The sequence below is a fragment of the Pelophylax lessonae genome (assembly GCF_965119305.1).
Source record: "Pelophylax lessonae genome assembly, chromosome: 13".
Taxonomy (NCBI): Eukaryota; Metazoa; Chordata; class Amphibia; order Anura; family Ranidae; genus Pelophylax; species Pelophylax lessonae.
In genome coordinates, this window is record NC_138780.1 from 46,888,149 (window position 1) to 46,915,345 (window position 27,197).

The 27,197-nt window shown below is 40.5% G+C and overlaps 2 protein-coding genes across 2 annotated transcripts; both read left to right on the top strand.

The window, feature by feature from the left end:
• Positions 1–280: 280 nt before the first annotated feature.
• LOC309569164 (olfactory receptor 6N2-like) lies at positions 281–1,261 on the top strand (the record flags this gene model as incomplete). The annotated part of the gene is made up of 1 exon (XM_082274925.1): positions 281–1,261. The coding sequence occupies one exon, from the start codon at positions 281–283 to the stop codon at positions 1,259–1,261; it is 981 nt and encodes a 326-aa protein (XP_082131051.1).
• Positions 1,262–23,411: 22,150 nt separating this feature from the next.
• Positions 23,412–24,374, top strand: LOC309569165 (olfactory receptor 6N2-like; the record flags this gene model as incomplete). The annotated part of the gene is made up of 1 exon (XM_082274926.1): positions 23,412–24,374. One exon carries the CDS (start codon positions 23,412–23,414, stop codon positions 24,372–24,374), a length of 963 nt encoding a protein of 320 aa, XP_082131052.1.
• Positions 24,375–27,197: the final 2,823 nt, after the last annotated feature.

Genomic DNA, 27,197 nt, shown 5'->3' on the forward strand with positions numbered 1-27,197 from the left:
ACTGATCAAGAATAATAATGTTCAATCCAAGTATTCCAAACCCTCTCATATGTTCTCATCTGTCATCAAGGACTGTAAACATCTTTTGATTCAAGAGGTATCATGATATTTTATTTTTTACCAAACAACTACTTTTATTGATTTGATGTTTTACTTTAATTATATGTTTAAAAATTAATGTAATCAAAACGATTTTTATTATTGAATTATTTCTTCTTAGGAGAAATAAGGCTGCTGTAGAAATTAGGACTATTGAAGGTAGAATTTCCACATAAATACAATGCACAACCAGAGTATCCATGAGTTTATCATAGTGGGGTTCACCAATATAGCCCACCACCAACATCTATTCTTTACCCTGTTGCTTTTACTCTACTGCATAATTACTGCTGGTACTATTATTACACTGCTTGTAATTCTTTTTGACTCTCGTCTTCATGTCCCTATGTATTTTTTTATCTTTGCTTTATGCCTCTCTGAGATAGGTATTGTTACAGCTGTCTATCCAACTCTGTTTACTATCATTTTAAATGGAAGTGCACATATTTCCTTTAACTACTGTCTTGTGCAAATGTATTTTTTCCACTCACTTATAATAACTGAGAATTTTCTCCTGAACGTAATTGCTTACGATCGTTATGTAGCAATTTGTAAGGCCCTACAATATCATGCTATAATGACATTAAAGACAAGTAAATTACTTATAGCAATTTGTTGGATTTTTGGTTTTATTACACCTCTAGCCTTTCTTATTTTAGTTAGTCTGTTACCTTTTTGTGGGCCAAATGAAATTCAGCATTTGTTTTGTGACTCCTCTCCACTTTTGAACCTAGCCTGTGCTAACAATGACCTCACTATTGTCTTGGACTTCACTATGAGTTCCTTTACAATTATATTGACCTCATTTTCTATTACCATTACATACGCTAATATTTTGGCGGCAATTTTGAAGATGAAGACATCAGAAGAAAGAAAAAAGGCCTTCTCCACCTGTGCATCCCACTTTATTATAGCTTTTGTTTTTTATGGAAGTGTTGCCTTCATGTATGTAAATCTTCAAACCAACTACACACCGGAGTATGACTTAGCCACAGCGATTCATCATTCGATTTTGACCCCACTTTTAAGCACTCTTGTCTACAGTTTTCGTAACAAGCACATTACAAGTTTTCTAAAGAGACTTTTTCAGCAAAAAGGAGTATTTAATGGAAATATACTTGTTTCATTTGTGCCTGAACAAAAGGCAAGCCACAGATCTTAACAGAAACAAAAAATTTCAAAGGATCAAATTTAGCAATTTCACAAAATATTTTTCCATCTGCACTTTCCTAAGTGAATAATTGCCAGGAGAGGGGGGCAATGAGCTTGAACCCTCCTCCTAAACAATACCTTACACATAGGGAGGCAAAGGAAAATTGTAAAAAAAAAGAAAAAAAAAAAAACATAGACTGTAAAAAAAGTCCTTTAATAAAAATAAATAAATAAAACTTTGATATAAATCTAATGTCAATAATGTTGTCAGCAATTGTATTTTGAACAACAATTCTAATGACCCCCCCCCCCCCCACACACACACACAAACACACCTTGTCAAAGTTACAGAGCGTCACATTATACAGTAAGGTAATAAGTGCACCATTTAGGACAGGAGTTCCCAAACTATGAGTCGGGACCCACTGGTGGGTTGCAAACTGCGTTTGAGTGGGTCGCGCTTAGCTGGAAATCACTGAGAGCGGGCCCGCATAAATTGTGCCGTGCGAGCCCACGCAAATTACAGAGAGCCAGAGCAGTCAAATCACGATGGATTCAGGACCCCGCCCATGCAGTTTATGGAGGCTGGTCTGCATTTCCCATGAGGAGGATATTTTCATCAGTGAGTACGTATGTGGGCTGTTATATAGGATATGTTCATGGGGTGCAGAGCCAGCTCATCGGTCCTGCTGGCGGCAGCGGTGTTGGCTAGACTGGCAGCGGGATTCTCTCAGCTACAGCGGGCAGAGATGATAACCTTGGTGTCATAGGAGGACCAGGTGGCCCACCGGTGTCATGAATTCATGGCAGCTTCTGTGACCCCAGTAGAGGATCTGAATGAGAAGAGCCAGGAAACCAAGACCAGCATAGAGCTTCTCATCATGGAGACTCTGGGTGAGGTGTGCTGGGCCCCGGAAGAGGGCAAACAGGGGCTTCACCTTCAATGTGGACCACTGGGAGAGGAAGGAGGGTGAGTGCCATATAGCCTGCTAATCACTGTCCTGAGGTGGTTGATTTCTGTCCTCTGCCTGCCTTATACTGTCTATGAGGGTGCTGATTACTTACAACTCCGCTTATATGCCACACATGCCACAGGTTTCTGATCCCTCACTTAGAACATCTGGCAAGTGTATTCAATAATTAATTGAAAAGTAGTAAATTGATGTTTTTAATTTAACATCCCCCTCCCTTTAAAAAATGCATTATTATTATTATTTGCATTTATATTGCGCCAACAAATTCTGTAGCGCTTTACAATATTCAATTGCAAGCAAGTGGGTCCCGAAAAATAACTGTATTTAGAAGTGGGTCTCGGCCAAAATAAGTTTGGGAAGTCCTGGTTTAGGAGATATTTACTTGTGAAGCATACCCGTGCCGTTCCTTCAGAGCCCCGTGCCATAAACAGTGGCTTCCACACGTATGCGTAGTAGTGACGTCATTACGGCTCATCCAATCAAAGGACAGGAGCTCACCAACCCGGGTGAAGATGTCAGCTGTGACAGAGCACTGTTGGAGGGCTTTGTTTTAAGGTAAGTTTCACCTAATGTGCTAGTATGCTAATATTGTCTTGCAGGAGGATTTTTTTTTTTTCTGAGTTTACTACTGCTTTAATGATATTGGTAACTGATATAGAGAGGATGCATGGTGTACAATGCAGTCTCTGTTAGTGGAGAAGGAATCGAGAAGAGAGAAGATGACATTGAGAGATAAGCGGAGAGAAGAAGCCACAGGGGGACTAGAGAAAAGAGAATTGGGGTGAGGGGAGGGAGGAGCTGTCCCCCCTTCCTGGTCAGCCAGACTATAATGTCTGGATAGCAATCTGGCATGAATTTCTGGATTTTTCTGAATTTATTTACCTGAGGTCCCCCTAAAAATCTATACCAGATTTGTATCTATGGATTACAAATTTAGAGGGAGTCTCATTCATTTTTTTTTTTTTTGTTCATAATCCCACAGTACACATTTTTTGTAAACAATTCATACTGTCCTTTTAGGAAAAAATGCAATGTGGGGTCCTCCTAAAATTTCATATCAGACCCGTATCAGTGTCATTGTTATTTAGTGGCAATAGTTTTTTTTTTTCTAAATGTCACTTTTTCAGGAGTACATCATACAGGTGTGCTATTTCATGTGCAGGTACATTCCTCTTACCTAACCTGTTATTTAACCCTTTCAATATAGGACACTTTCAACCCCTTGCTGCCCAAGCCAATTTTTAGCTTTCAGCGCTGTCGTAATTTGGATGACAATTGCACGCAACACTGTACTCCCCTATGAAATTGTTATCATTTTTTTTCCACACAAATGGAAATTTATTTTAGTTGCATTTAATCACCACTGTGGTTTTTTTTTTTTAATTTTGGAAAAAAAAAACATGTTTTTCTATGTTTCTGTTATAAAATTTCATAAATAAATAATCTTTCTTAATAAATTTAGGCCAAACTGTCTGCTATATTTCTTTGGTGAAAATAACCCAAATCTGTGTTTGTTATGTAGTCTGGAGGAAGGTTATAGAGACCACAAATTATAGTAAATACTTTATAAATCTGAAAATCAACCAATCCTGATGTACTGACAGTCTATTTCTCATCCTGAAACCGTAAGGACAGTACACATTTAACACCCACCGCCCCCCCCCCCCCCCCCCAGATTTTTGAAGTTGCAATTTTTTGGAAAATGAAGAAAATTTTAAAAAATAGTTTTATTTTCACAATTCTGTTTTTTTTACCTACTGTCACTATTGCAGTACAGTATCATTATATAATGGCGTGGCAGTGATAGGAGACACTGACTGGTGACAGAAGGAAAAAAAATGATCCTTCTTTTTTTTTTCAAATTTATTTTACATTTTTGTTCTTTTTTATTAAATTTTTTTCTTTATCTAATATGATTTTTAACACACTGTGAGAATAGCAATATAGTGTTACCATAGCAACACTGTACTGATCTAGGGAAATGATCAGTTTTTTTTTTTTATCATTTTTTTTTTCACACAAATGGAAATTTATTTTAGTTGTATTTAATCACCACTGTGCTTTTTTTTTTTTTCTAATTTTGAAAAAAACATGTTTTTCTATGTTTCTAATATAAAATGTTGTAAATAAATAATCTTTCTTAATAAATTTAGGCCAAACTGTCTGCTATATTTCTTTGGTGAAAATAACCCAAATCTGTGTTTGTTATGTAGTCTGGAGAAAGGTTATAGAGACCACAAATTATAGTAAATACTGTATAAATCTGAAAATCAACCAATCCTGATGTACTGACAGCCTATTTCTCATCCCGAAACTGTCGGGACAGTACACAATGTGAGAATAGCAATATAGTGTTACCATAGTAACACTGTACTGATCTAGGGAAGTGATCAGGTTTTTTTTTTATTGTTTTTTACACATTATGATAGCTTATACCAGTCAATTTCACTGGTATAAGCAACCATTTTTACTGAATGAAACTGATTCATTCAGTGTTTACTATTGTGATTAGCTGTGATTGGCCACAGCCAGTTAAATGGTACAGATGGGCTGCGATTGGCCCTGTCTGTACCATGTGAACACTGTGACCAATCACAGCTAGCAACACAATTGTACACAATGAATGGCATGAAAGGAAGTCTCTATCACAAAGGGGTTGATGCTGCTCCAGGTGAGAGATAAGTATCCAATCTGGGCTGGGTGCACGTCAAGTCAGTGGACCATGGAAGTAGCAATTGTATAGGAAAAGGTTTGACAGCACTCCAGTGTCAGCGGATAAAAAGTCTTTATTTCTCCAAAAACATGACAGCACAATAAACAGATGCCTCAAACAACAGACGCGTTTCATGAATCAGGTTCGTTTACTCATTGCAAACACGTCTGTTGTTTGAGGCATCTGTTCATTGTGCTTTCATGTTTTTGAAGAAATAAAGACTTTTTATCCGCTGACACTGGAGTGCTGTCAAACCTTTTCCTATACAAATGAAAGGAAGTCAACTATTGTACAATTGCCATGCGATCTGCTGTGATTGGTCACAGCGATCACATGGTACCAGCAGCAGGCAGATACACTGATCAGTCATTGGCTGTGTTCACTGGCCAGTAAAAAATTGTCCTGGAGTGTGGCCCCGGGGGTTCACATGAAGCGCATTCTGGGAGGATGTCATATTACAAAAGGCTGGGTGGGAATTGGTAAAGGAATTGAGCATTTTTCATGTTTTCCTTTAAGCTGTAATAAAAGTCTTGTTCCAAACTATGTGGTATTTTTTTTTTCTTGGATTGGTACATGTCCCCCATTGTTTTGCTCAGCTACCCATGTCCTTTTGTAAACAAAAGCTTTAGAATTTAGAGCAGATTTCCTATTGGTTTACATAGTCACATAGTTAAATGGGTTGGAAAAAGACCCAAGTCCATCTAGTTCAAACAAAATAAAAATAAAAATCTACATAAAACCTCCATGTCCAGAACTTTCTACTTATAGTGGGTACAGAGGAATGCAAAAAAAAAACAAAAAACAAAAAATATAAAATAAGGTCAAATTTGCTCCAGTGGGAAAAAAATCCTCTCTGATCTCCCAAAGGCAATTGGATATCCCCTGGATCAACAATCCCTGGTGTTGTTACCTATATATTTTAACATATACAGTAGTTATATTTGTGTATATAGAATGCGTCCAGCTCTTTTTTAACCACTTTACGACCGCCCGCCGCAGTTTTACTCTGTTCCGTGAAACAACGTAACTGTACATCGCTTTACGGGACCGTTAGGGGGAGGGTGCCTCAGGGGAAGCTGATCAGCGAGTCCGGTGCCCACGATTGCACCCGGACACCCGCGATCGCTCCCCGTGGAGACAGAATGGCAGACTGCCTATGTAAACACAGCAGACCGCTGTTCTGTCAGTTATGAACACAGGGATCCTGCGTTCCTCTTATTTAGGAACACAGGTCTCTGTGTTCATGAAGAAAGCCCATCCCCCCACAGTTAGAAAGCACCCCCTAGGGACACATTTAACCCTTTTATTGCCCCTGGTGTTAACCCCTTTCCTGCCAGTGTCATTAGTACAGTAATAGTGCATATTTTTAGCACTGATTACTGTATTAATGTCACCAGTCCCTCCAAAAAGTGTCAAAAATGTCAGTTAGGTGTCCGATCTGTCAGCCGCAATGTCACAGTCCCACTAAAAATCGCTGATCACTGCCATTAGTAGGTAAAAAAATAAAAAATGACATAAATCTTTCCCCAAGATTGTAGACGCGATAACTTTTGCACAAACCAATCAATATACACTAATATGTGGCAGAATACAAATTGGCCTAAAATTATGAAAAAATTGATTTAAATTTTTTTTTTTTATTGGGAATGTTACTGTATATAGCAGAAAGCAAAACATATAGTTTTTTCAGAATCATCGCTCTTTTTTTGTTTATAGCGCAAAAATTAAAAATCACACAGATGAATAAATACCACCAAAAGAAAGTTCTATTTGTGGGAAAAAAAGGACGTCAATTTTATTTGGGTACAGCGCCGCACGACCGCACAATTGTCAGTTAAATTAACGCAGTGCTGTATCGCAAAAAATGGCCTGGTCTTTAAGGGGTTAAAATAATTTACTGAGCTGGCCAGACCTAGTTCCTGGGTGAGTCTCTTACTGTGAAGAAACAAAACAGTCCCTAATAGCGCAAAAAGTAATCCCGAGTCCGGTTTCTAGTTCTTATGGCAATGGTATAGGGTCCCTGATAAACTGGGTTGTATTTACAGAGAGGCCTCAGCTCTCTGTTGGAGAAAGTGTGGGCAGAGAGGTAAGTTTTTACATCTGTGATGGAATTGTCCCTATATTCAGCCATTCTAGGCAGATGTAAGGAGCATTATAACTAAAATTACCCACTGTGCATTGGAGTTGGATCCTCAATGCTTTTCCACAATACACACTCCTCTGTAGGCTCCTATAAACATTCTCTGGTGCCCAATCTTCTGAATGCTGGTAAAAACCGTATACCTATCTATTGAAAGACCACAGTGGTCCCCTCTGGTAAAGAGTGGCTGCTGAAGGTACAGGGAATCCAGCATTTGGAGGATTGGCGGCATCAAATTTCAGATAATTACCAGACATATTATAACATCTGGCCTTTGTGGATTCATTTTTCAACCTCAAATTTGTACAAACAGTTTTTGCAATGAAACTTTGGTATGACATGTCAACACTGAGTCAACTGCACCTTACTACTGGTAATCTAGTGGTCAACAGATGGCTTCTCTTGTTCTTCGGGCTCCCTTGCCAGCTGTTGGGTTGGGGGAGATGGGCCCAAAGACTTGAGTTTTCAAAGCTACTTATTTGCCTGCTCTTTTTTGATGAACCTTTATTTTTCTATTTGGATGAAATGCTTTCATGCAACAGAGTCCGAACCTTTGGCTTCTCAGAGTGCTTGGCAGTGGCCTAGGCCTCTTTGGCACCACTGTAAAGTTTACCTATAAGCATGGTATTTTCCCTAGGTTGTTTGATGATAATGTAGAATTAATTGGATATGTATTTGGTATCTGAACTGTATTTTGGTATCTGCCTTTGCATAGGGTGCTTCTGTGTCTAAGTATGCACCCTCTATTTTTTTGTCCTGTCTGCTTATTTATTTCTACTTTCCTGTTCATAATGGATCTTTAAATTAAAAATAAAGGATTTTGCAAAAAAAAAAAAAAAAAAAGCTGGCTTCAAACTGACTGTGTGCCTCCTCAGAAGATAGAAGGAATATCTGTAGTAACATAAAAGAACTCCAGGGGGCATGATCCCAGTGAAGTAGTAAAAGTGTGCAGTATACTGCAGAGTGCAGTATAATAAAACCTTTATTGGTAAAAAGACACAAAAAACACTCACATGTAGTAGAAATGCAAAGCACCTGTTAGGTAGTCTAAAGCTGCCATCTAGTGGGGATCCTAGAGGATGCAACACAGTCCACTTCAGGGAGTGGATGCATCCATCAGAGATATATAGATCCTAGAGAGCCTGTCTGACAGCATGGGAACAGACCCTGTGATGTCAGAGAAAGGTGAGCGTGAAGGGGGTGTGGCCACATGTTTAACCACTTGCAGACCTGCTGCCGTAGCTTTACTAAGGCAGGTCGGCTCTATTACACAAAATGATTTACCTGTACGTCGCTTCGTGTAATAGTTAGGGGGGGGTGCACGTGCTGCCGGAGGCGCGCACACGCGCCAACTGGACAGAGGGGGAGCCAATCAGCGGGTCCGACAGACACAATGTCAGCCGGCCACCCGCAATCACTCCCCATTGAGACAGAATGGCGGTCTGCCTATGTAAACAAGGCTGACCACTGTTCTGTCAGAGATGAACACAGGAATCCTGTGTTCCCCTTATTTAGGAACACAGGTCTCTGTGTTCATCCAGTGAGTTGATCCCCTATACAGTAGGAAAGCACTCCCTAGGAGCATACTTAATCCTTTGATCGCCCCTGGTGTTAACCCCTTCCCTGCCAGTGTCATTAGTACAGTAACAGTGCATATTGTTAGCACTGATTACTGTAGTAATGTCACTGGTCCCCCCAAAAGTGTCAAAACTGTCAGTTAAGTATCCGGCCTGGCCACTGCAATGTCGCAATCCCGCTAAAAATTGCTGATCGCTGCCATCACTAGTAAAAAAACAAAAATGACATAAATCTATCCCCTAGTTAATAGACGCAATAACTTTTGTGCAAACCAATCAATACACATCTATTGGGATCTGGGATCTTTTTTTTACCAAAAATATGTGGCAGAACACATATTGGCCTAAATTGATGACAACATTAGATTTTTTTAATTTTTTTTGGGAATGTTTTATAGCGGAAAGTAAAAAATATTGTTTTTATTTTTCAGAATTGCCACTCTTTTTTGTTTATAGCGCAAAAAATAAAAACCACAGAGGTGATCAAATACCACCAAAAGAAAGCTCTATTTGTGGGAATAAAGGAAATTCATTTTATTTGGGTACAGCATTGCATGACTGTGCAATTGTCAGTTAAAATAACCCAGTGCCATATCACAAAAAATGGCCTGGTCAACCTGGTAACACCTCTTTCTCAAGCCTGCCTACCTTGGAGACACTGCACTTTTTGTAAAAAAAACAGGATGGGGATTTTACAACCACATGAAGCAGCAGTACCAGCAACCTGCCAAAAAATAAAAAAAAAGGACTTTGAAACTTAATAGGCATAAAAAAAAAACATAATATATAATAGATAACAGGAAAATGGGAAATTTGAGCATGTGCTAACATTAAGAGTCCTTTTGTACCAACATAGCGACAGCTATAAAGCATAGGAAATTGATAACATGATTAATGATCATCCAAGTATACAAAAATGCAATGAGAATTATTATCATGTGCCAATTAATGTATTTAAGATATTATAAACAGATATTCAGTATAAATAAAAATGTGTATGTTTGGTGTGACCCTCCAGGCATATTAATGTACATAGGTGTGTATGAACATGAAAACTAAAAAAAATATTAAATATTAAAAAATCTTGTTGTAAAAGAACTCAAGTACATAAATATGCCTAAATATGTATTAAAAATAAGGAAATTAGCATATAAAAATGCATATATACATATGCACAAAAGAGCTAGTTGCAATAGGGATAGAAAACAGATTGTGTTCAATAATTTTAACAAAACTAATAAGAGGGCTGGAAGAGGATCTCAATTATGAGGAATGTTTAAAAACATTAAAATTATTCTCCCTAGAGAAGAGAATGATAGCAATATACAAATTTCTTAATAGTGCTTCCAGCATAGGGAGGAAACTCTTCAGTCGCAGGTCACTGAAGAAGACATGTGGCCATTAAATTAAATTGGATTAGAAGTGATTCAGTCTTAATTTGTGTAAGGTTTTTATACTGTTAGAGCAGAAAGGATGTGGAACTCCCTTCCACAATCAGTGGTTTCACCTGGTAATGTTGCTAATTCAAAAAACTCTTAGATGGGCATCTTACTGAGCACAATATACAGTAATATTGGAAGTGGTGGAGACATAACACACACAGGTTGAACTGGATGCACTGGTGTCTTTACCCAGCCTTACCAACTATGTACAGTAAATATTTTGAATTTGATGAAGACTGTTATCTACAAAAAAATGGGCATAGCTTTGGGAGCACTCCCAATACTGCCAACTTAACCATGGACCATTGAGAAATACAAAAGATTTGGCATAATAATTATTTTGCCTTTCATATGATTGACTATGGTCGCTACATTGATGACATTAATGTTTTCTGGAATGGCCGTTTGTCCATTTTTGTAACAGGAACACCTTCGGTCTTTCCTTTATATGTGCATGTGAGTGCTCCTCTTTAGAATTTTTGGATCTGGATTAGAGGCACTGTGGGAGATTACTGCCAAAAAACACTTCAAACCAACAGCAGGTAATTCATACCTTTATTACACTAGCTGTCACCACTCAAGATAGATCCAAAATATACCAAAGAATCAGTTCTACAGACCTCACCTTAAGTGCCAGTTCACTGTATTGCAATCACAGACACTGCATATGATTCGGAGCGCACTGCTCCTAAAATCACATGCGATGTCTGTGCGGTGCGACTTCAGGCATACAGTTTGTATAGCTGAATTTGCACCGCAATTACTGTGAACTCGCACAGGACCCTTTTTTTGGTCCGCAGCAGAATCGGAATCGCATGATGGTTCACACCAGTGCGATCCGATTCCTGTGCGAATTGTCAGATCACACTACGATATACGATCTGATCTGGGGGTGTCGTTAACTTTGAATTGACATCCCCAGGGTATCGCATATGGCAGTGTGAACTGTCTGTACTGCGGATGCAATGCGGGGACACGCAGTATATTTGCAGTGTTCCCGCATCTCAATAGTGTGAACCGGGACTTACTGTATTTGTAAGGAGGACTAAGTATAGCAACTTTTCATCTTAAAAAAAAAATAGATTTCCTGACATGGGTTATCCTGCAGTGCTAGTAGAAGGTGCATACTCTTATTATTTACCTATGAAGTCTAAGAAGAGGGGTGACAGAGGAGTGGATCAGGACATGAGATTTGTCACCGATTTTAATGCACGATTTCATATGGAAAGGGTGATCTCTTGACACTGGTCTATCCTTATGCAGGACCCCCACCTTAAATCTACCATTCCCAACAGACCAACGTTTTCATACAGAAAATCCTCTAGTTTCAAAACTGACATGCATCCTGGAAATTAGTTTGGCAGTCTTAATGGTATACATCAATATAGAAAACTAAAGTGCCTCACATATAATCATGTGTCACATGGTCAAAAAGTGCTTCAAGGCAATGGAAAAACCTTCCCTATTACATCATTCCAAAATTGTTCTTCCTAATGTCTTGTTTACTGCCTGTTGTGTCCATCACAAGCTAACTTTCAGCTTTCAAATGAAGGTGAACTCATGACTTTATAGCGTCCGGGTTGCTTTTTGCTGTGACCAGGGTGGGACATGGAGAAGAGGGCAGGAAGGGCAGCAAGTGACCCCCTTCCTGGCCAGGCCAGTTTTTTCTATTTTGCACTGTGCTACTTTAACTAGTAATTGCATGGGATTCCCCTTAAAATTTGACCTAGAAGCTTATCCAGACTAGTGTTGAGCGAACACGGACTGTATTATTCATGTTGTTGAAAGCCCGCCATTAAAAGCGCGCCATTACATACAAAACAGGAAATAAAATTCTCGAACACAGATTTTAAACCCGAACATACAGTAAAATTTTCGGGTCCGTGTCCGGGTAGCAAAAATCGAATTATCCCGTACGAAAATTTTACTGTATGTTCGGGTTTAAAATCTGTGTTCGAGAATTTTATTTCCTGTTTTGTATGTAATGGCGCGCTTTTAATGGCGGGCTTTCAACAGCCAATCAACAAGCGTTTAACTGGTGTGCCAAAGAAGCCATCACAGCCATGCCTACTAATGGCATGGCTGTGATTGGCCAGTTGAAGCATGTGACCCAGGTCTTTATAAGCTCGAGACAAGCGCGCAGTGCGTCAGTCTGCTGTAGTGTAGGGAGAGAGCACACATAACGGTGCTGGCTGCTGCTGATTAGGGACAGACAGGGTAAAACAACATTGTGCCCGAAAAGAATGCAGGGACAGGTCGGAGTGTAGGCAGGGAAAGATATTTGAGCATTTTAGGGACAGGCTGGAGAGATTAGGCAGGGAGAGATTAGGAGACACAGGACAGAACAATCGTCCGTTAGCGATCTACATCGATTTTGCTGTGTGGGGGGTGGTGCAGTGAATAATCTTTTTGCCCTCACTTGAGCCCACTGAGGAGGAGGAGGAGGGAGAAAAAAATATATTTTTATCAGTCTGTTGTGTGCAGCGTTCAGCTATATTTTACTACAGATTGCTGTTCTAATCTGCTATTTAAAAATTACAAAGTTAAAGGGGAATTTTTTTTTTTTCCCTTCATAGCCTGCTGCTGACCGTGACATAAAACATACGACACTGCTGTGTTCACATGTGCTATTGAAAAATCACCAATTTTATATACTTTTTTCTATTTTACTATTCAATATACACCCTTTTGGGGTAAAAAAAATTAAATTGCAGCATAGTCTGTATCGGTACGTGTGAGATAGACCTTTTTATAAAAAATTTTCGATTCCACTATTCAATATACAGTACACCCTTTTGGGGTAAAAAAAATTTAATTGCGGCATAGTCTGTATCGGTACGTGTGAGATACACCTTTCATATTTTTTGGGCGCATCTTCCACCGCCGAGGATTGCAGAGCGCTTCATTTTGCCTCCTGTTCCGAACTCCTCCTACTCCTCTTCCTCATCCTCATCCTGCCTTTAGGGTACAAAAAATTGTAATCGGGGCCTAGTCTGTGTTTGTACGTGTGAGATACACCGTTTTATAAAAAATTTTCTATTCCGCTATTCAATATACACCCTTTTGGGATAAAAAAGATTAAATTGCGGCATAGTCTGTATCGGTACGTGTGAGATACACCTTTAAAATTTTTTGGGCACATCTTCCACCGCCGAGGATTGCAGGGTGCTTCAGTTTGTCTCTTGTTCCGAACTCCTCCTACTTCTCGTTCTCTTCCTCATCCTCATCCTGCCTTTAGGGTACAAAAAATTGTAATCGGGGCCTAGTTTGTGTTTATACGTGTGAGATACACCGTTTTATACATTTTTTTCTATTCCGCTATTCAATATACACCCTTTTGGGGTAAAAAAAATTAAATTGCGGCATAGTCTGTATCGGTACGTGTGAGATACACCTTTCAAATTTTTTGGGCGCATCTTCCACCGCCGAGGATTGCAGGGCGCTTCAGTTTGCCTCCTGTTCCGAACTCCTCCTACTCCTCTTCCTCATCCTCCCTTTAGGGTACAAAAAATTGTAATCAGGGCCTAGTCTGTGTTTGTACGTGTGAGATACACCGTTTTATAAAATTTTTTCAATTCACCTATTCAATATACACCCTTTGGGGGTGAAAAAAATTAAATTGCGGCATACTTTTTCATACTTGACTGTGAGATACACCCATTGTATTTGTATACTGTTTTTCTATTCCGCTATTTAATAAACACCCTTTTGGGGTAAAAAAAATTAAATTGCGGCATAGTTTGCATATTTGACTGTGAGATACACCCGTGCGATACTGTTGTTGTTTTGTTCCGCTATTCAATAAACACCTTTCTAGGGCAAGATCATAAATTACAGAAATATGAGGAGAACGTCAAATATGGTCCGTGGCCTGGGTCGTGGTGCTGCTGGTAGAGCTCCTGTTGCAAGGAGAGGACATGGTCGATCTGTGCCAGCTACACGCACAAGTGAAACACCATCCTCAAGTGTGAGTAGGCGACAGAACCTGCAGCAGTATTTGGTAGGGCATCATGCGCCTCTACAAGTGTTGAGGCAAGAACAAGTACAGGCGATAGTAGATTGGTTTGCTGACAGTGCCTCCAGTTCCTTCACATTGTCTCCCACCCAGTCTACTGCAGAAAGGTCAGAGTTGGCATCTGCAGCCGATGTCCAACCGTCTTTCACCTCACCCCCTTGCAAATCAGGCAAGCAGTCTGAGCCTCAAGTCATGCAGCAGTCTCTTCTTCTTTTTGATGACTCTGTCAGCAGTTTTTCCCAGGGCCATTCACCTAGCCCTGCCCCAGAAGTGGAAGAGATTGAGTGCAGCGATGCCCAGCCACTTATTTCTCAAGATGAGTACATGGAAGGACCATCGCAGCACGTTTCCGATGATGACAAAACGCAGGTGGCAACTGCTACGGCACTCAGAATTGTGGAGACCGACAAGGAGGGCAGGGGTGAAGACTGGGTGGAAGATGATGTGGAGGACAATGAGGTCCTCGACCCCACATGGAATGAAGGTCATGCAGGTGACCTGAGTAGTTTGGAGGAAGAGGCGGTGGTCGCACAGAGCCACCAGCACAGCAGAAGAGGGAGCAGGGTGCAGAAGCGGAGCGGCCTTGCACTAGACACTACGCCTGCTACTGCCCAACGCAGCAAGGGAACGAGCGCACCAAAGCCAGCTCAAAGGAGTTCTCTCGCGTGGAAGTTCTTCAGACAATGTGCTGATGACAGGACACGAGTGGTTTGCACCCTGTGCAATCAGAGCCTGAAGCGAGGCATAAACCTTCTCAACCTGAGCACAACCTGCATGATCAGGCATCTAAGTGCAAAGCACGAGCTGCAGTGGAGTAGACACCTTCAAAACCAAGAAAGGTCTCTGGCTCCTCCTGCTTCCTCTTCTGCTGCAGTCTCTGCCTCTTCATCCACCTCTGTAGTGATACCGGCACCTGCCACCCCGCAAACAGACGATCTGTCAGCAACACCACCACCTGGGTCACCAACCATCTCCACAATGTCCCGTGGAAGCGTTCAGCTTTCCATCTCCCAAACACTTCAGAGGAAGAGGAAGTACCCCGCTACCCACCCGCGATCCCTGGCCCTGAATGCCAGCATTTCAAAATTATTGGCCTTTGAAATGCTGTCATTCCGTCTGGTGGAGACGCACAGTTTTAAAAGCCTTATGTCGGTGGCTGTCCCACAGTACGTCACTACTTTCCCAGGCAACCCATCCCTTCCCTGCACAACCAAGTGGGGGAAAAAATCAGGTGTGCACTGCGCAACGCCATCTGTGGCAAGGTCCACCTAATTACCGATACGTGGACCAGTAAGCACGATCAGGGGCGTTATATCTCCCTAACAGCACACTGGGAAATGCAGTGGTGGCTGGGCCTGAGGCGGATAGCAATTTGGTGCATGTCCTTCCACCACCGAGGATTGCAGGGCTCTTCAGTTTGCCTCCTGTTCCTAACTCCTCCTACTCCACTTCCTCATCCTCTACCGCCTCCTCATGCCGTCAGCGTAACACCTTCACCACCAACTTCAACACAGCCAGGGGTAAATGACAGCAGGCAGTTTTAAAACTTGCCTGCTTGGGGGAAAAACCACACATCGCGCAGGAGTTGTGGAGGAGCACGGAACAGCAGACAAATGAGTGGTTGCTGCCAGCGAGCCTCAAGCCCGGCCTGGTGGTGTGCGATAACGGGCAAAATCTCATAGCAGCTCTGGGCCTAGCCGGTTTGACGCACATCCCTTGCCTGGCGCATGTGCTGAATTTGGTGGTGCAGAGGTTCCTTAAAAATTACCCCGATATGTCAGAGCTGCTGCAGAAAGTTCAGGCCGTCTGTGCGCACTTTCGGCGTTCTCACCCTGCTGCTGCTCGCCTGTCAGCGCTGCAGCGTAACTTCGGCCTTCCCGCTCACCGCCTCATATGTGACGTGCCCACAAGGTGGAACTCCACCTTGAACATGCTGGAAAGACTGTGCGAGCAGCAGCAGGCCATAGTGGAGGTCAGCTGCAGCACGCACGCGTGAGTCACTCTGCGGAACAGCACCACTTCACCACCAATAACTGGGCCTCCATGCGAGACCTGTGTGCCTTGTTGCTCTGTTTTGAGTACTCCACCAACATCCCCGTTACAAGGACAATGTACCATCCTTAATTCACTCACTGGAGCGTGATCGCAAGATGCACGAGTACAAGCGCACGCTGGTAGACGCGATGCTGCTGGCATTCCCACCTGACAGCGGGGCCACAGTGGAAGCACAAGGCCAAGGCAGAGGAGGAGGAAGAGGTCGCCAACGCAACCAGGGCACCGCCAGCACCTCAGAAGGCAGGGTTAGCATGGCCGAAATGTGGAAAAGCTTTGTCAGCACGCCACAACAAACAGCAGCACCAGCAGCTCATATGGAACGTCTTAGCAGGAGGCAGCATTTCACCAACATGGTGGAGCAGTATGTGTGCACACGCCTACATGTAGTGAATGACGGGTCTGCCCCCTTCAACTTCTGGGTCTCCAAATTGGGCACATGGCCTGAGCTTGCCCTTTACGCCTTGGAGGTGCTGGCGTGCCCTGCAGCCAGTGTATTATCTGGACGTGTATTTAGCACGGCTGGGGGCGTTATCACAGACAAGCGCAGCCGCCTGTCCAGAGCCAATGTGGACAAGCTCACATTCATTAAAATGAACCAGGCATGGATCCCATCGGACTTTTCCGTACCTTGTGCAGAATAGAGATGGATACCGACCTTACCCAGCCATTGTTATATTTTTGATCTTTCTCACTCTTTTGGGGTGTACCCTAATTTAAAATGACTAAAAAAAAGCAGTGTTGGCCACCTCATCCCCCTCCACCGCCGCTTCCACCTACACCGCCACATCCACCGCCACCTCAACCTCCCTCCTACTCCATATGGGCCTCGTCCTTCACAGATGAAGAAAATTGTTTTATTTTTCTGTTTTTTTTTTTTTTTGTTTTAAGTTATTTCCCTATCCACATTTGTTTGCAGAGCACTTGCCATGCTCTTAACTACGTTTTGCTGCCATTTGCAGCACTCTAGCCCTTTCCATTGGTTTTTTAGAGCCATTTTAGTGCCTGAAAGTTCGGGTCCCCATTGAATTCAATGGGGTTGGGTGTCCAGGTAAAGTTCGTAAAAAGTCCGGGTCACGGACCCGGACTTTTTTTTCAAGTTCGGCCGAACCCGCCGAAAACGGACATCCAGATGTCCGCTCAACTCTAATCCAGACATGTAGCCTGGATAATAAGGAAAGGAAAGGTAAAAAGTGTGAAACACACCCCGTTATCTACCAGACCAGGCCACATGCCTTTCAACAAAGTTCCCCCCTGCAAGGCACCTTGTCCTGGATCTCTTTCCCACATCCAATGCCTTAAGAAGAATGTTGGGGGGTAATATGGGAATGACTTAGAGTAGAATTTGGAAGCCTCCTTTAAATTTTGGAGCCCTCCAGATATCTACCTTCTTTCGGCAAAACTACAAATGGGTACAATACTCATTCTTATCAATCCCCACAATGAGTTAAATGCAAATAAACACAGAGACACCTTGAAAAAGTAATTTAATTAAATAACACCCCAAAAGTTTTATTTTTAATAATGCTTTAATTCAACGTCAATCAATTCTTCCACTGATATAATCCACATCAATCATGATGTCCAGTGATGTAAACCTTGTCAATCTCAATAACCTGCCTGCTGGCAATGTTTACCCCCCATAATTCAATCACTAAATGACAGATCCCTGGCACTGCATTAATGTAAACACAGTGGAAGTGCAACAGGTAAACAATGCTGAGTGATGGGTTGTATTGGTTGATGGAAATTGCTGGACTTTGGTGGAAATCATGGTTGATGCTAGATTACATCATGGGATAAAAACATTTTTATTGTATTTTTGTTGCAAGATGTGTGTGAATATTAACATGTGCATGCTATAAGTTAAAACCCCTTTTTTTTAATGTATGCATTAGCACTAATACAATAGTTGCTTGCTACAAGTTTAAACAATTAGAAAATGTGCTATGATGCACACGTATTTGTTTACAGTCCTTTACATATTAGCATCTGTTTCTAAATAATGAATTACATTAATTAGGATATGAAAGCATTGACCACCTGATACTACCTCAGGAGAGATATTTGTTCCTCCACTTTATTTCCCAATAGGTATGATGAATCCATTAAAAAGCTTGTTAGAATGGTAGTATGGAATGACAAGATGATATGTGTGTGCCAGACTGCAGAGTAGGAAGAGTGCATTCAGGTAATTGCGTTAAAAACTATCCAGCCCTCAAGTGGGTAAAATTAAATTTAACCTACTATTCATATTGGAATGTAATTTGTTCAGGTGTCATTTTTAAAATGTTATTTTGAAAATTCTTTAATAAAAATACTTATAGATCAGGGGGCCTCAATGTTCCATTGATGGGTGAACTGGTAGTAAGTAAGCAATATGCAATAAAAGAAAAGCATTCAACAGAACTTAATTCTTTTTTTTTTTTTTTTTGGAGAAGAATACTAATCTATAATACATTTTGGAAATGGATTTTGAAGTCAAAGGCTGTTATGAAATTAAGCTTCCAAAACCCGTTTTTTTTTTTTTTAATTTAGAAGGTCATACATTTCTGTAGTAAGTTATTAGCAGCCAATAGGTTGGGAAGGGTTACTATTGTCTGTTTTCAACCTCAACTACCATGTAACTATAATACGTGCACACTCACCTATAAACGTTGAACTGGATGGGCTATTGTCTTTTTTCAACCTCAACTACTATGTATGTCAATGACAATGAATGCAACCTTCTGTAGGCCTCAATCACACCCGATCATTTTGTAGTTTGAAGCTCTAAAACACTCAACATCCAAAATACTATAGTTTTCAGTTGTGCCTGTTAACATCTGAGTGTAATGGGGTTTGAAGCTCAAAAAATACAAGAATTTATTTTGAGCTATAAACATTTTGACCCCAATAGGCCTCAATGGCCGTAATTAAAAAATACATAAAAACTAGTATTGCATGTTTTTTTCCCCCAAAAAAACCTAGCTTTCCATTGGCTAAAAATAATAATAATAGTTAAAAAAAAAAAAACACCCAAGTCTCAGATGCCGGCAAAAGTATTCAGTATTTGAAATGGCCAAAGATGCTTAGCTCAAATGCACATGCAGCCTAGAGCCGGGTTCACACCTGTGCATTTTTATGTGTGTTTTGTAGTGCCTAAAATCATGTGTCATGAAAACACATTGATTTCAATTAGGCTGTCCCCTTCCCCATGCTGTGTTGTAAAAAAGGTCAGATTTTTTGTGTATTTTCATGCATTATGATTCTCAATAGAAAAATGCTGGTCGTACATTATACAACCTCTACAATTTGCCTGTAGATTTACCAACAACCATACAATATGAGGTCAAACCTAAACAACACTTTCAATTTTTATCCAATCAAGTAGGCCCCTGCACTACATAGTTAAAGGAAATTGTACAGAAGGTATACAAGAAAATGGTATAATATATGGACAGAGACATGCATGAAAACACAAGTACAAAGCATGCTAATTTCTGAAAAAATTGAAAAATGTGGACATGAACAGATGTGAACCCAGCCTAATGGTAAGCCTGAGTGGAAGCAACAGACAGTGGCAGGGTATATGCTTTACAGTATATTATTGTTGTAAAACATCATTTGCACCTTGTTTTAGGATGTTTCTTATCAAAGAAACTGAATTAAAAAATGTAAAGCAATTAATCAAGTAAAAGGGTGGAATGAACCCTCAGGGACTCTGTGACAGAGGCTCCCAGCACTTGAGCGATCATCCTAGTAATGGGTAAGGCTTTATTGTCCTGATATGATATGACTTCTTTAAGAAATTGTGAATAAACAGCACATAAATCTTTGGAAAGCTGAGTGTTCAACTGTTAACCGAAAGTTGTTACCATAAACTGCAATAAAAAATAAACGATGGGGTCATGGGCTAAAAACGATGCTATCTCTACAACAATCATCCTACTTGCAGCAAAAATGTACTTCTGTTTTGAAACAAGGCATTTGTCGATGAAAAGGTATCATATGTGTATAAATATCAGAGCAGAAAAGGCCAAAATCAGAAGCTACTGTGCGCATAGTAACATTGTTAGTCACTTTGAAAAAGTCCATCTGGCTCAACCAATAAAAAACAAAAAAACAGTAATGAAAACCTAACCATACAATCCCATATACACAATCCTATACCCATAGTTGATCCAGAGGAAGGCGAAAAAACCCTATCAAAGCATGATCCAATTTGCTACAGAAGGGAAAAAAAGTTAAATTCAATGCGATTTTAATAATATGAGCTCTATTAGCTGAACTCTGCTCTGGACACTTCCCCCTGTGAGCCCCTTTACTATCTAATTTTTGATACAACTAGGCATCACGTTTTACTACCGTATTTCCCCGCAAAAAAGCCTGAGTCTTATATTAATTTTGTCACCAAAAGACACAGTAGGGCTTATTTTCGGGGTAGGTCTTATGTGTAATGTGATTATGTGATTCTAATCCTAAAATCCACTTTATTACTGTTTTATATAATGTCCAGTATGTGTTTCTGTAATCTAATAGTTTGAAATATCTTCGGTACAGCGCCTCTCAGCTAATCTCCCTAAACCTATACAATTGTCTGTATAAATTGGTATATACGAGTCCCTTGATGAAGACAGTTTGCATTGATTGCTCCTTATCTGTCCCTACCAGCATGTAACACCTCAGTTTACAGCCACAGTACCTGTTATTCTGTCATTGATTTGTTCAGGCTACCTGGCTGTGGTTGATTGCACATTCTAGTGATCCTCACCAGAGATTAAAGCCTCGTACAAACGATCAGATTATTGGACACATTTTCGTCTGTTTTTTGTTGCATGCTAGTCTCATATTGAAAGTGAAGACATTACTTTCATACGAACATTCTCGTGCGTCAGAAGTCAGAATTCAACTTCAGAAGTGATGTCATGTGTTGAATTGTTTTGTATGTATTCTTTTGTTTCCGAGCCTGCGTAGTCTTGCTCTTATTTTTTTTCCGGATGAAAACTGTACTAACTAAATGAAAATCAGACGTTTTGTTCATGTACAATAAAAATTTTATAGCCTGCACTTCCAGTTTTTGTTGTACGAAAATTTGTAATCGGCTGTCGAAAGCACCATACTAACAATCCGAAAATCGGCAGAACATTCGTCAGGCTACATTTTTTATTTCTGATTGTCTTATCATGTGTATGGGCCTTTAGGCTGAATCTTGGCAGTGTACAGCCTTTACAATTCATTTGACTGAGGCCTTAACATGTATCTCTTTTTTATAAATTGTTATTCTTTGATTTTATTGAACAACTTTTTTAAAATGAATCAACAAAAACCATTTGTAAAACTAAATTCTCTGCAAATCCAACATATCGGCAATAGTGAATGCTCCTGAATTAGTTATCATATTAACAATACCCCAATATAAATATGTCAAATGTATTAAGATCTGAATGGTGGTTGTGGGAACTAGGCACCACAGACTGTTCTTATTAACAAGCTGAGTTACAGGATCCCAGATAAAGAGTTTTTCCTTTTTTCCCTCTGTTTCCCCTAACAGGCATTGGGATTTGGGGTCAGAAAAAGATGTCGCTTTAATTTTCTCTTATTCACTCTTTAAAAAAGTCTCCAAAAATGCTGTGCAGATACTTAGATAATATCTTTTCTGTTATTCATTATAGTGCTGCACCATTTGGAGATCATCAGCTTTACAGGCATACAGTGATACAAGCAGGGTCTATTTACCTATACAGAAGCAATCCAGCTGGTGAAAAATCTTAGTTTTGCATTAAATTTGACTTTTCCTTTCCAAAAAAAAAATTAAAAACGTCAGCTTTAAAACACTTAAAGCGGAGTTCCACCCTAAAAATGAAGTTTGCACCGTCCGCTAGCTTAAAAACACCTGAAAAAGAATTAGATAATTACATTTTTTTTGTTTCACTTACCTTGTTTTTAATGAAAATATACTTACCTTCCTTCCTCTTCCTCCCTCTGCGGACAGGGCCTCCAACGTCACTTCCTCCTTGCATTGACTCCTGGGAGATGAGCGTCATCGATCCCAGGAGTCAATGTGCCTGCACCGGTGTCACTCGTCACTTCTGGTGCTGGCGCATCATTCCCTGCTGAACAGCTTCTGGGCATGCCCAGAAGCTGTTCAGGGATGACGCGTCTGCCCCGGAAGTGACGAGCAGGGCATTCTGGGACTCCGACTTCACCGAAGAGGACACGAAGAGGGACACTCCGGCTTCAGCTGCCCACACCTGAGATGGCAGCGCTGGACAAGACATAGTTACATAGTTAGTCAGGTTGAAAAAAGACACAAGTCCATCCGGTTCAACCAAAAAAAAACAAAAAAAACAGTGATGAAAACCCAAACATACAATCCCATATACACAATCCTATACCTGCTGTTGATCCAGAGGAAGGCGAAAATAAACCCCAGGAAAGCATGATCCAATTTGACATTTTCAAGGTAAGTATTTCTTCTTACAGGTAAGTGAAACAGGTGACAGTTCAGAGGCTATCGTTGATTAAATGCACTAGCCCTGACTGTCCCGGGGGTATTTTTAGCTAAAAAAAATGTTTGCCCGGAACTCCGCTTTAAATAACGGAGAACAAATAAACTATTGGTTTTAGTCCCGGTTCACACTACCGCGACTTGTCAGGCGACGGGTCAGCCTGACAAGTCGCGGTCCATTCTGTGCTACGGGAACCGTTCTAATAGGAGCGACTCAAGTCGCTCCGACTTAGAAAATCGTTCCTGTACCACTTCGGGGCGACATCGGAGCGACTGGCATTGACTTCCATTATGTGAAGTCCGTTCAAGTCGCGCCGAAGTCGCGGTGCACGCGACTTCACAGGTCGCCCCCGAAGTCAGATCGCCATAGAATGAACCGACACTTAAGATTCTATTTCAGCTACCTATTTATGTTACCAAATATTTTTGCAATAACATGCTAGGATGTTCACAGACTACAAAAATGAATAAAACAAAACTGTGCCCTGCTTTACCAGCCCAGGACAATGCATGGATGAACATGAAAACATATATCAGGAGTTGATGTACCAATAAACTACATACAAATCTCAAACCGTGGAAAACCAACAAATTACAAAAATACTTTCTTTCAAACAAATCCCATTTTGAAAAAAAAAAAAAAAGGAGTAAGTATAAGGAAATATGGTAAAATGTTTTTCTTGTGAATGTTCTACCATACAAGTTTATTTTCTAGGTCCCTCTTCTGCTTAGTTTTCCTTGTTTTTTGCATTGGAACATGAACAATTCCAAACGTTTGGAACAAATGCCTCTGAATAAAACAGTCTCTCAGTTTATAATTTTAGGGTTTTCCAACACTGGCGAGTTATGGCCTTTCCTCTTCAGCCTTTTATTAATGTCCTATTTCCTGATAATTTCCGGCAATGTGACAATATCAGCATTAATCTTTGTTGACAGGCACCTTCGTGCACCAATGTACTTCTTAATTGGTATGTTGTCTTTCCTTGAGATCTGGTATACGGCAGTCACAATTCCTTGTATGCTTACTGTAATTTGGAAAGGTAAAACCATAATCTCATTCAGTAATTGTATGATGCAAATGTACCTCTTTCACTCATTTGGTATTACAGAGAACTATTTACTTAATTTAATGGCTTACGACCGTATGGTGGCAATTTGCAATCCTCTTCGGTACCATACTATAATGACTTTAAAGCGATGCAAGACTTTGGTCTCAAGTTGTTGGATTCTTGGATTTCTGAGTTCTTTAACACTTCTTATATCAGTCTCACAGTTACCATTTTGTGGTCCAAATGGAATAAATCATCTCTTCTGCGATTCGTCTCCTCTTCTGAACTTGGTGTGCGCGGATACATCCCTTAATTTTATTATCGATTTTGCAATTAGCCTTTGCATGATAATCCTGACCTCGATTTTTCTTATTGTGACTTATGTGAGGATTATAATCACCATATTGAAAATGAAGTCTAGCAAAGTACAGAAGAAAGCTTTTTCTACATGTGCTTCTCATCTTACAGTTGTCCTTATCTTCTATGGAAGTGTATCATTTATGTACATCAGACCTCAAACAAGGTATACTCCAGAATATGACAAACTAGTGGCTATCAATTATTCTGTACTAACACCACTCTTTAATCCTATTATATATAGCCTTCGAAACAAAGAAATTATAAATTCACTAAAAAAGTTACTGCAAGTGAAATATGTTAAGCATTCCTGAAAACATCATCTGAACTCATATTTAATTAACTCTATTTTGATGGAATTGTTCAATTCATGGATCTCAAAGGAAACATAGAAGAGTGGCTGCAGAAAAATGACAAAGTGGCCAATCAAGTTCCTTTTTTTTGTGTTTTTTCTTACTTTTTTGTTAAAAAAAAAAAAAACATGGGGCTTACGACAACGGACAATGCCAAAAATGTAAAATGGCACAATTGTAAGAGTTTTGGACTGGTTTAAGAATGTCAAGGTTTAGATTAGGCATGCCCAGGGGCCGCATGCGGCCCGGAACGGCAGGCGATGCGGCCCACTGCCCCCTAATAATTTTTTTTTTTTTTTTTGCTGGGGAGTAAGGAAGTTGAGTTGGGGGCATGGCTTCCATCTAACTGTAGGCAGAGGCTGCATCGGAGGGGATCATCCACTAGTTTCAATTCATGGATCTCAAAGGAAACATAGAAGAGTGGCTGCAGAAAAAAGACAAAGTGGCCAATCAAGTTCCTTTTTTTGGTGTTTTTATTTTTACTTTTTTGTTAAAAAAAAAAAAACACGGGGCTTACGACAACGGGCAATGCCAAAAATTTAAAATGGCACAATTGTAAGAGGTTTGGACTGGTTTAAGAATGTCAAGGTTTAGATTAGGCATGCCCGGGGGCCGGAATGGCAGGCGATGCGGCCCACTGCCCCCTGATAATTTTTTTTGCTGGGGAGTAAGGAAGTTGAGTTGGGGGCATGGCTTCCATCTAACTGTAGGCCGAGGCTGCATCGGAGGGGATCATCCACTAGTTGTGTTAAATTAGTGCTGGATTGGGGGCGCAGTGAAAATTTCTCTACACTCAATGTGGCCCAGAGAAGCCAAAAGGTTGGACACCCATGGTTTAGATAGAAATAGGGATTAGAACACCTGTCAGGTTTTATCCTGGTGACCATTATCACTGAAATTAACCACTTTAAGACCGGAAGGATTTGCCCCCTTAATGACCAGGCCCTATTTTGCAATTGGGCACTGCGTTACTTTAACAGACAATTACGCGGACCTGTGATGCTGTACCCAAAAAAAATTGGCGTCCTTTTTTTCCCATAGAGCTTTCTTTTGGTGGTATTTGATCACCTGTGTGATTTTTATTTTTTGTGCTATAAACAAAAAAATAGCGACAATTTTGAAAAAAAAATATATATATCTATTTTTTCACATTGTGCTATATAACATTCTCAAAATAAAAAAAATTAAAAATCAATTTTTTTAACATTTTAGGCCAATTTGTTTTCTGCTATTTTTGGTAAAAAAAAATCACAAGAAGCGTATTTTGATTGGTTCGCGCAAAAGTTATCGCGTCTACTAACTACAGGAACGATTTATGTCATATTTATTGTTTTTTTAATAGTAATGGCGGCGATCTGCGATTTTTTGGGGGACTGCGACATTGCGGCGGACAGATCAGACCCCTAACTGACATTTCTGGGGGTACAAGTGACATTACTACAGTAAACAGTGCTAAAAATATGCACTGTTACTGTAATAATGACACTGGCAGGGAAGGGGTTAACAGTATAGGGGCTCAAGGGCTTAAATGTGAGCCTAGGGGAGTGATTCTAACTGTATGGGGGCGTGGCTTCTGAGATGACCATAGAGACATGTGATCCTATATAGACGGATCACATGAGCTCTGTGATCATTCCAGGGAGAAGAACGGTCAGCTGTGTTTACAACGGTCGACCGTTCTTCTCTCTATGCGGGGAGCGATCACGGGTGTCAGGCGGAAATCGGAGCCACCTAACACACGCATTGGCTACCCCGCTGACGATGGGGGGTGGGAGCGTGCCGCTGGTAGCATGCGCTCGCCCCCTAGCTGCCACCAGGCGAGCAACGCACCGATACGTGCTTTTGCCTGTAGGAGCCACTCTGCCGCCGTATATATACATTATACGGTGGGAAAGTGGTTAAAAGTGAAGAAAGGTTGCCACCAGAACAGGAATTGAGGGGAAATCTTCCAATATGGAAAATTCATTGTAAATTAGTATGGTGATGGATAATTCAGGCATCAAATCCCTTGAAATTATATCAAATAACAAGAGGAAAAAGCATATGTGACTTTTTAACTGGTGCTTACTCCCAAGGGCAAGAAATAATAAGTACATATTAGTTTTTCAAAATTCAAAAGTTTATACATAATTCTCAACACAATTTATCGTGAAAAAACATAGGTGAAGATTTAAATATAATATCCCAAATAAAATTAGAACATATTAGCAGTAAAGACACCTCCCATATTTCTCACAATCACCAAATGTATGAACACAACTCAAAGTGATTGTAAACTTTAATATTTTTAAAGAAATTATGCTTACCTGCTCTGTGCAAAGGTATTGCACAGAGCGGCCCCTTAACTTCTCTTCTGGGGTCCTCAGCTGGTATTCCCCACTCTATAGAGGCACACATGCAGGAACACTCTTGAGCCAGTCTGTGTGCCTTCATAGACACACAAAGCACTGTTTAACCACACCCCTGCTCCCTTCTCCTATGATTTGATTGACAGCAGCAGGAGCCAATGGCCTGCTACTATCAGTAAAGCTTGTGAGAGCAGGGAGAGGGGAGAAAAGAGCTGCAGCCAGGCTTAGTGCTGGATTAAGAGAGGATCCAGGTAAGTGTTTGGGTAAGGGGGAAACAGGCAGTGGAAGGCTTTTTTTTTACCCTAATGCATAGAATGCATTAATGTTAGGGTAAAATACCTAGAGAGTTTAAAACCATTTTAATGTATCATGCAATTCGAGCATCCTTCACAACCTTTGACAGGCAACCGGAAATTTATATGTGTCACTGAGAAAT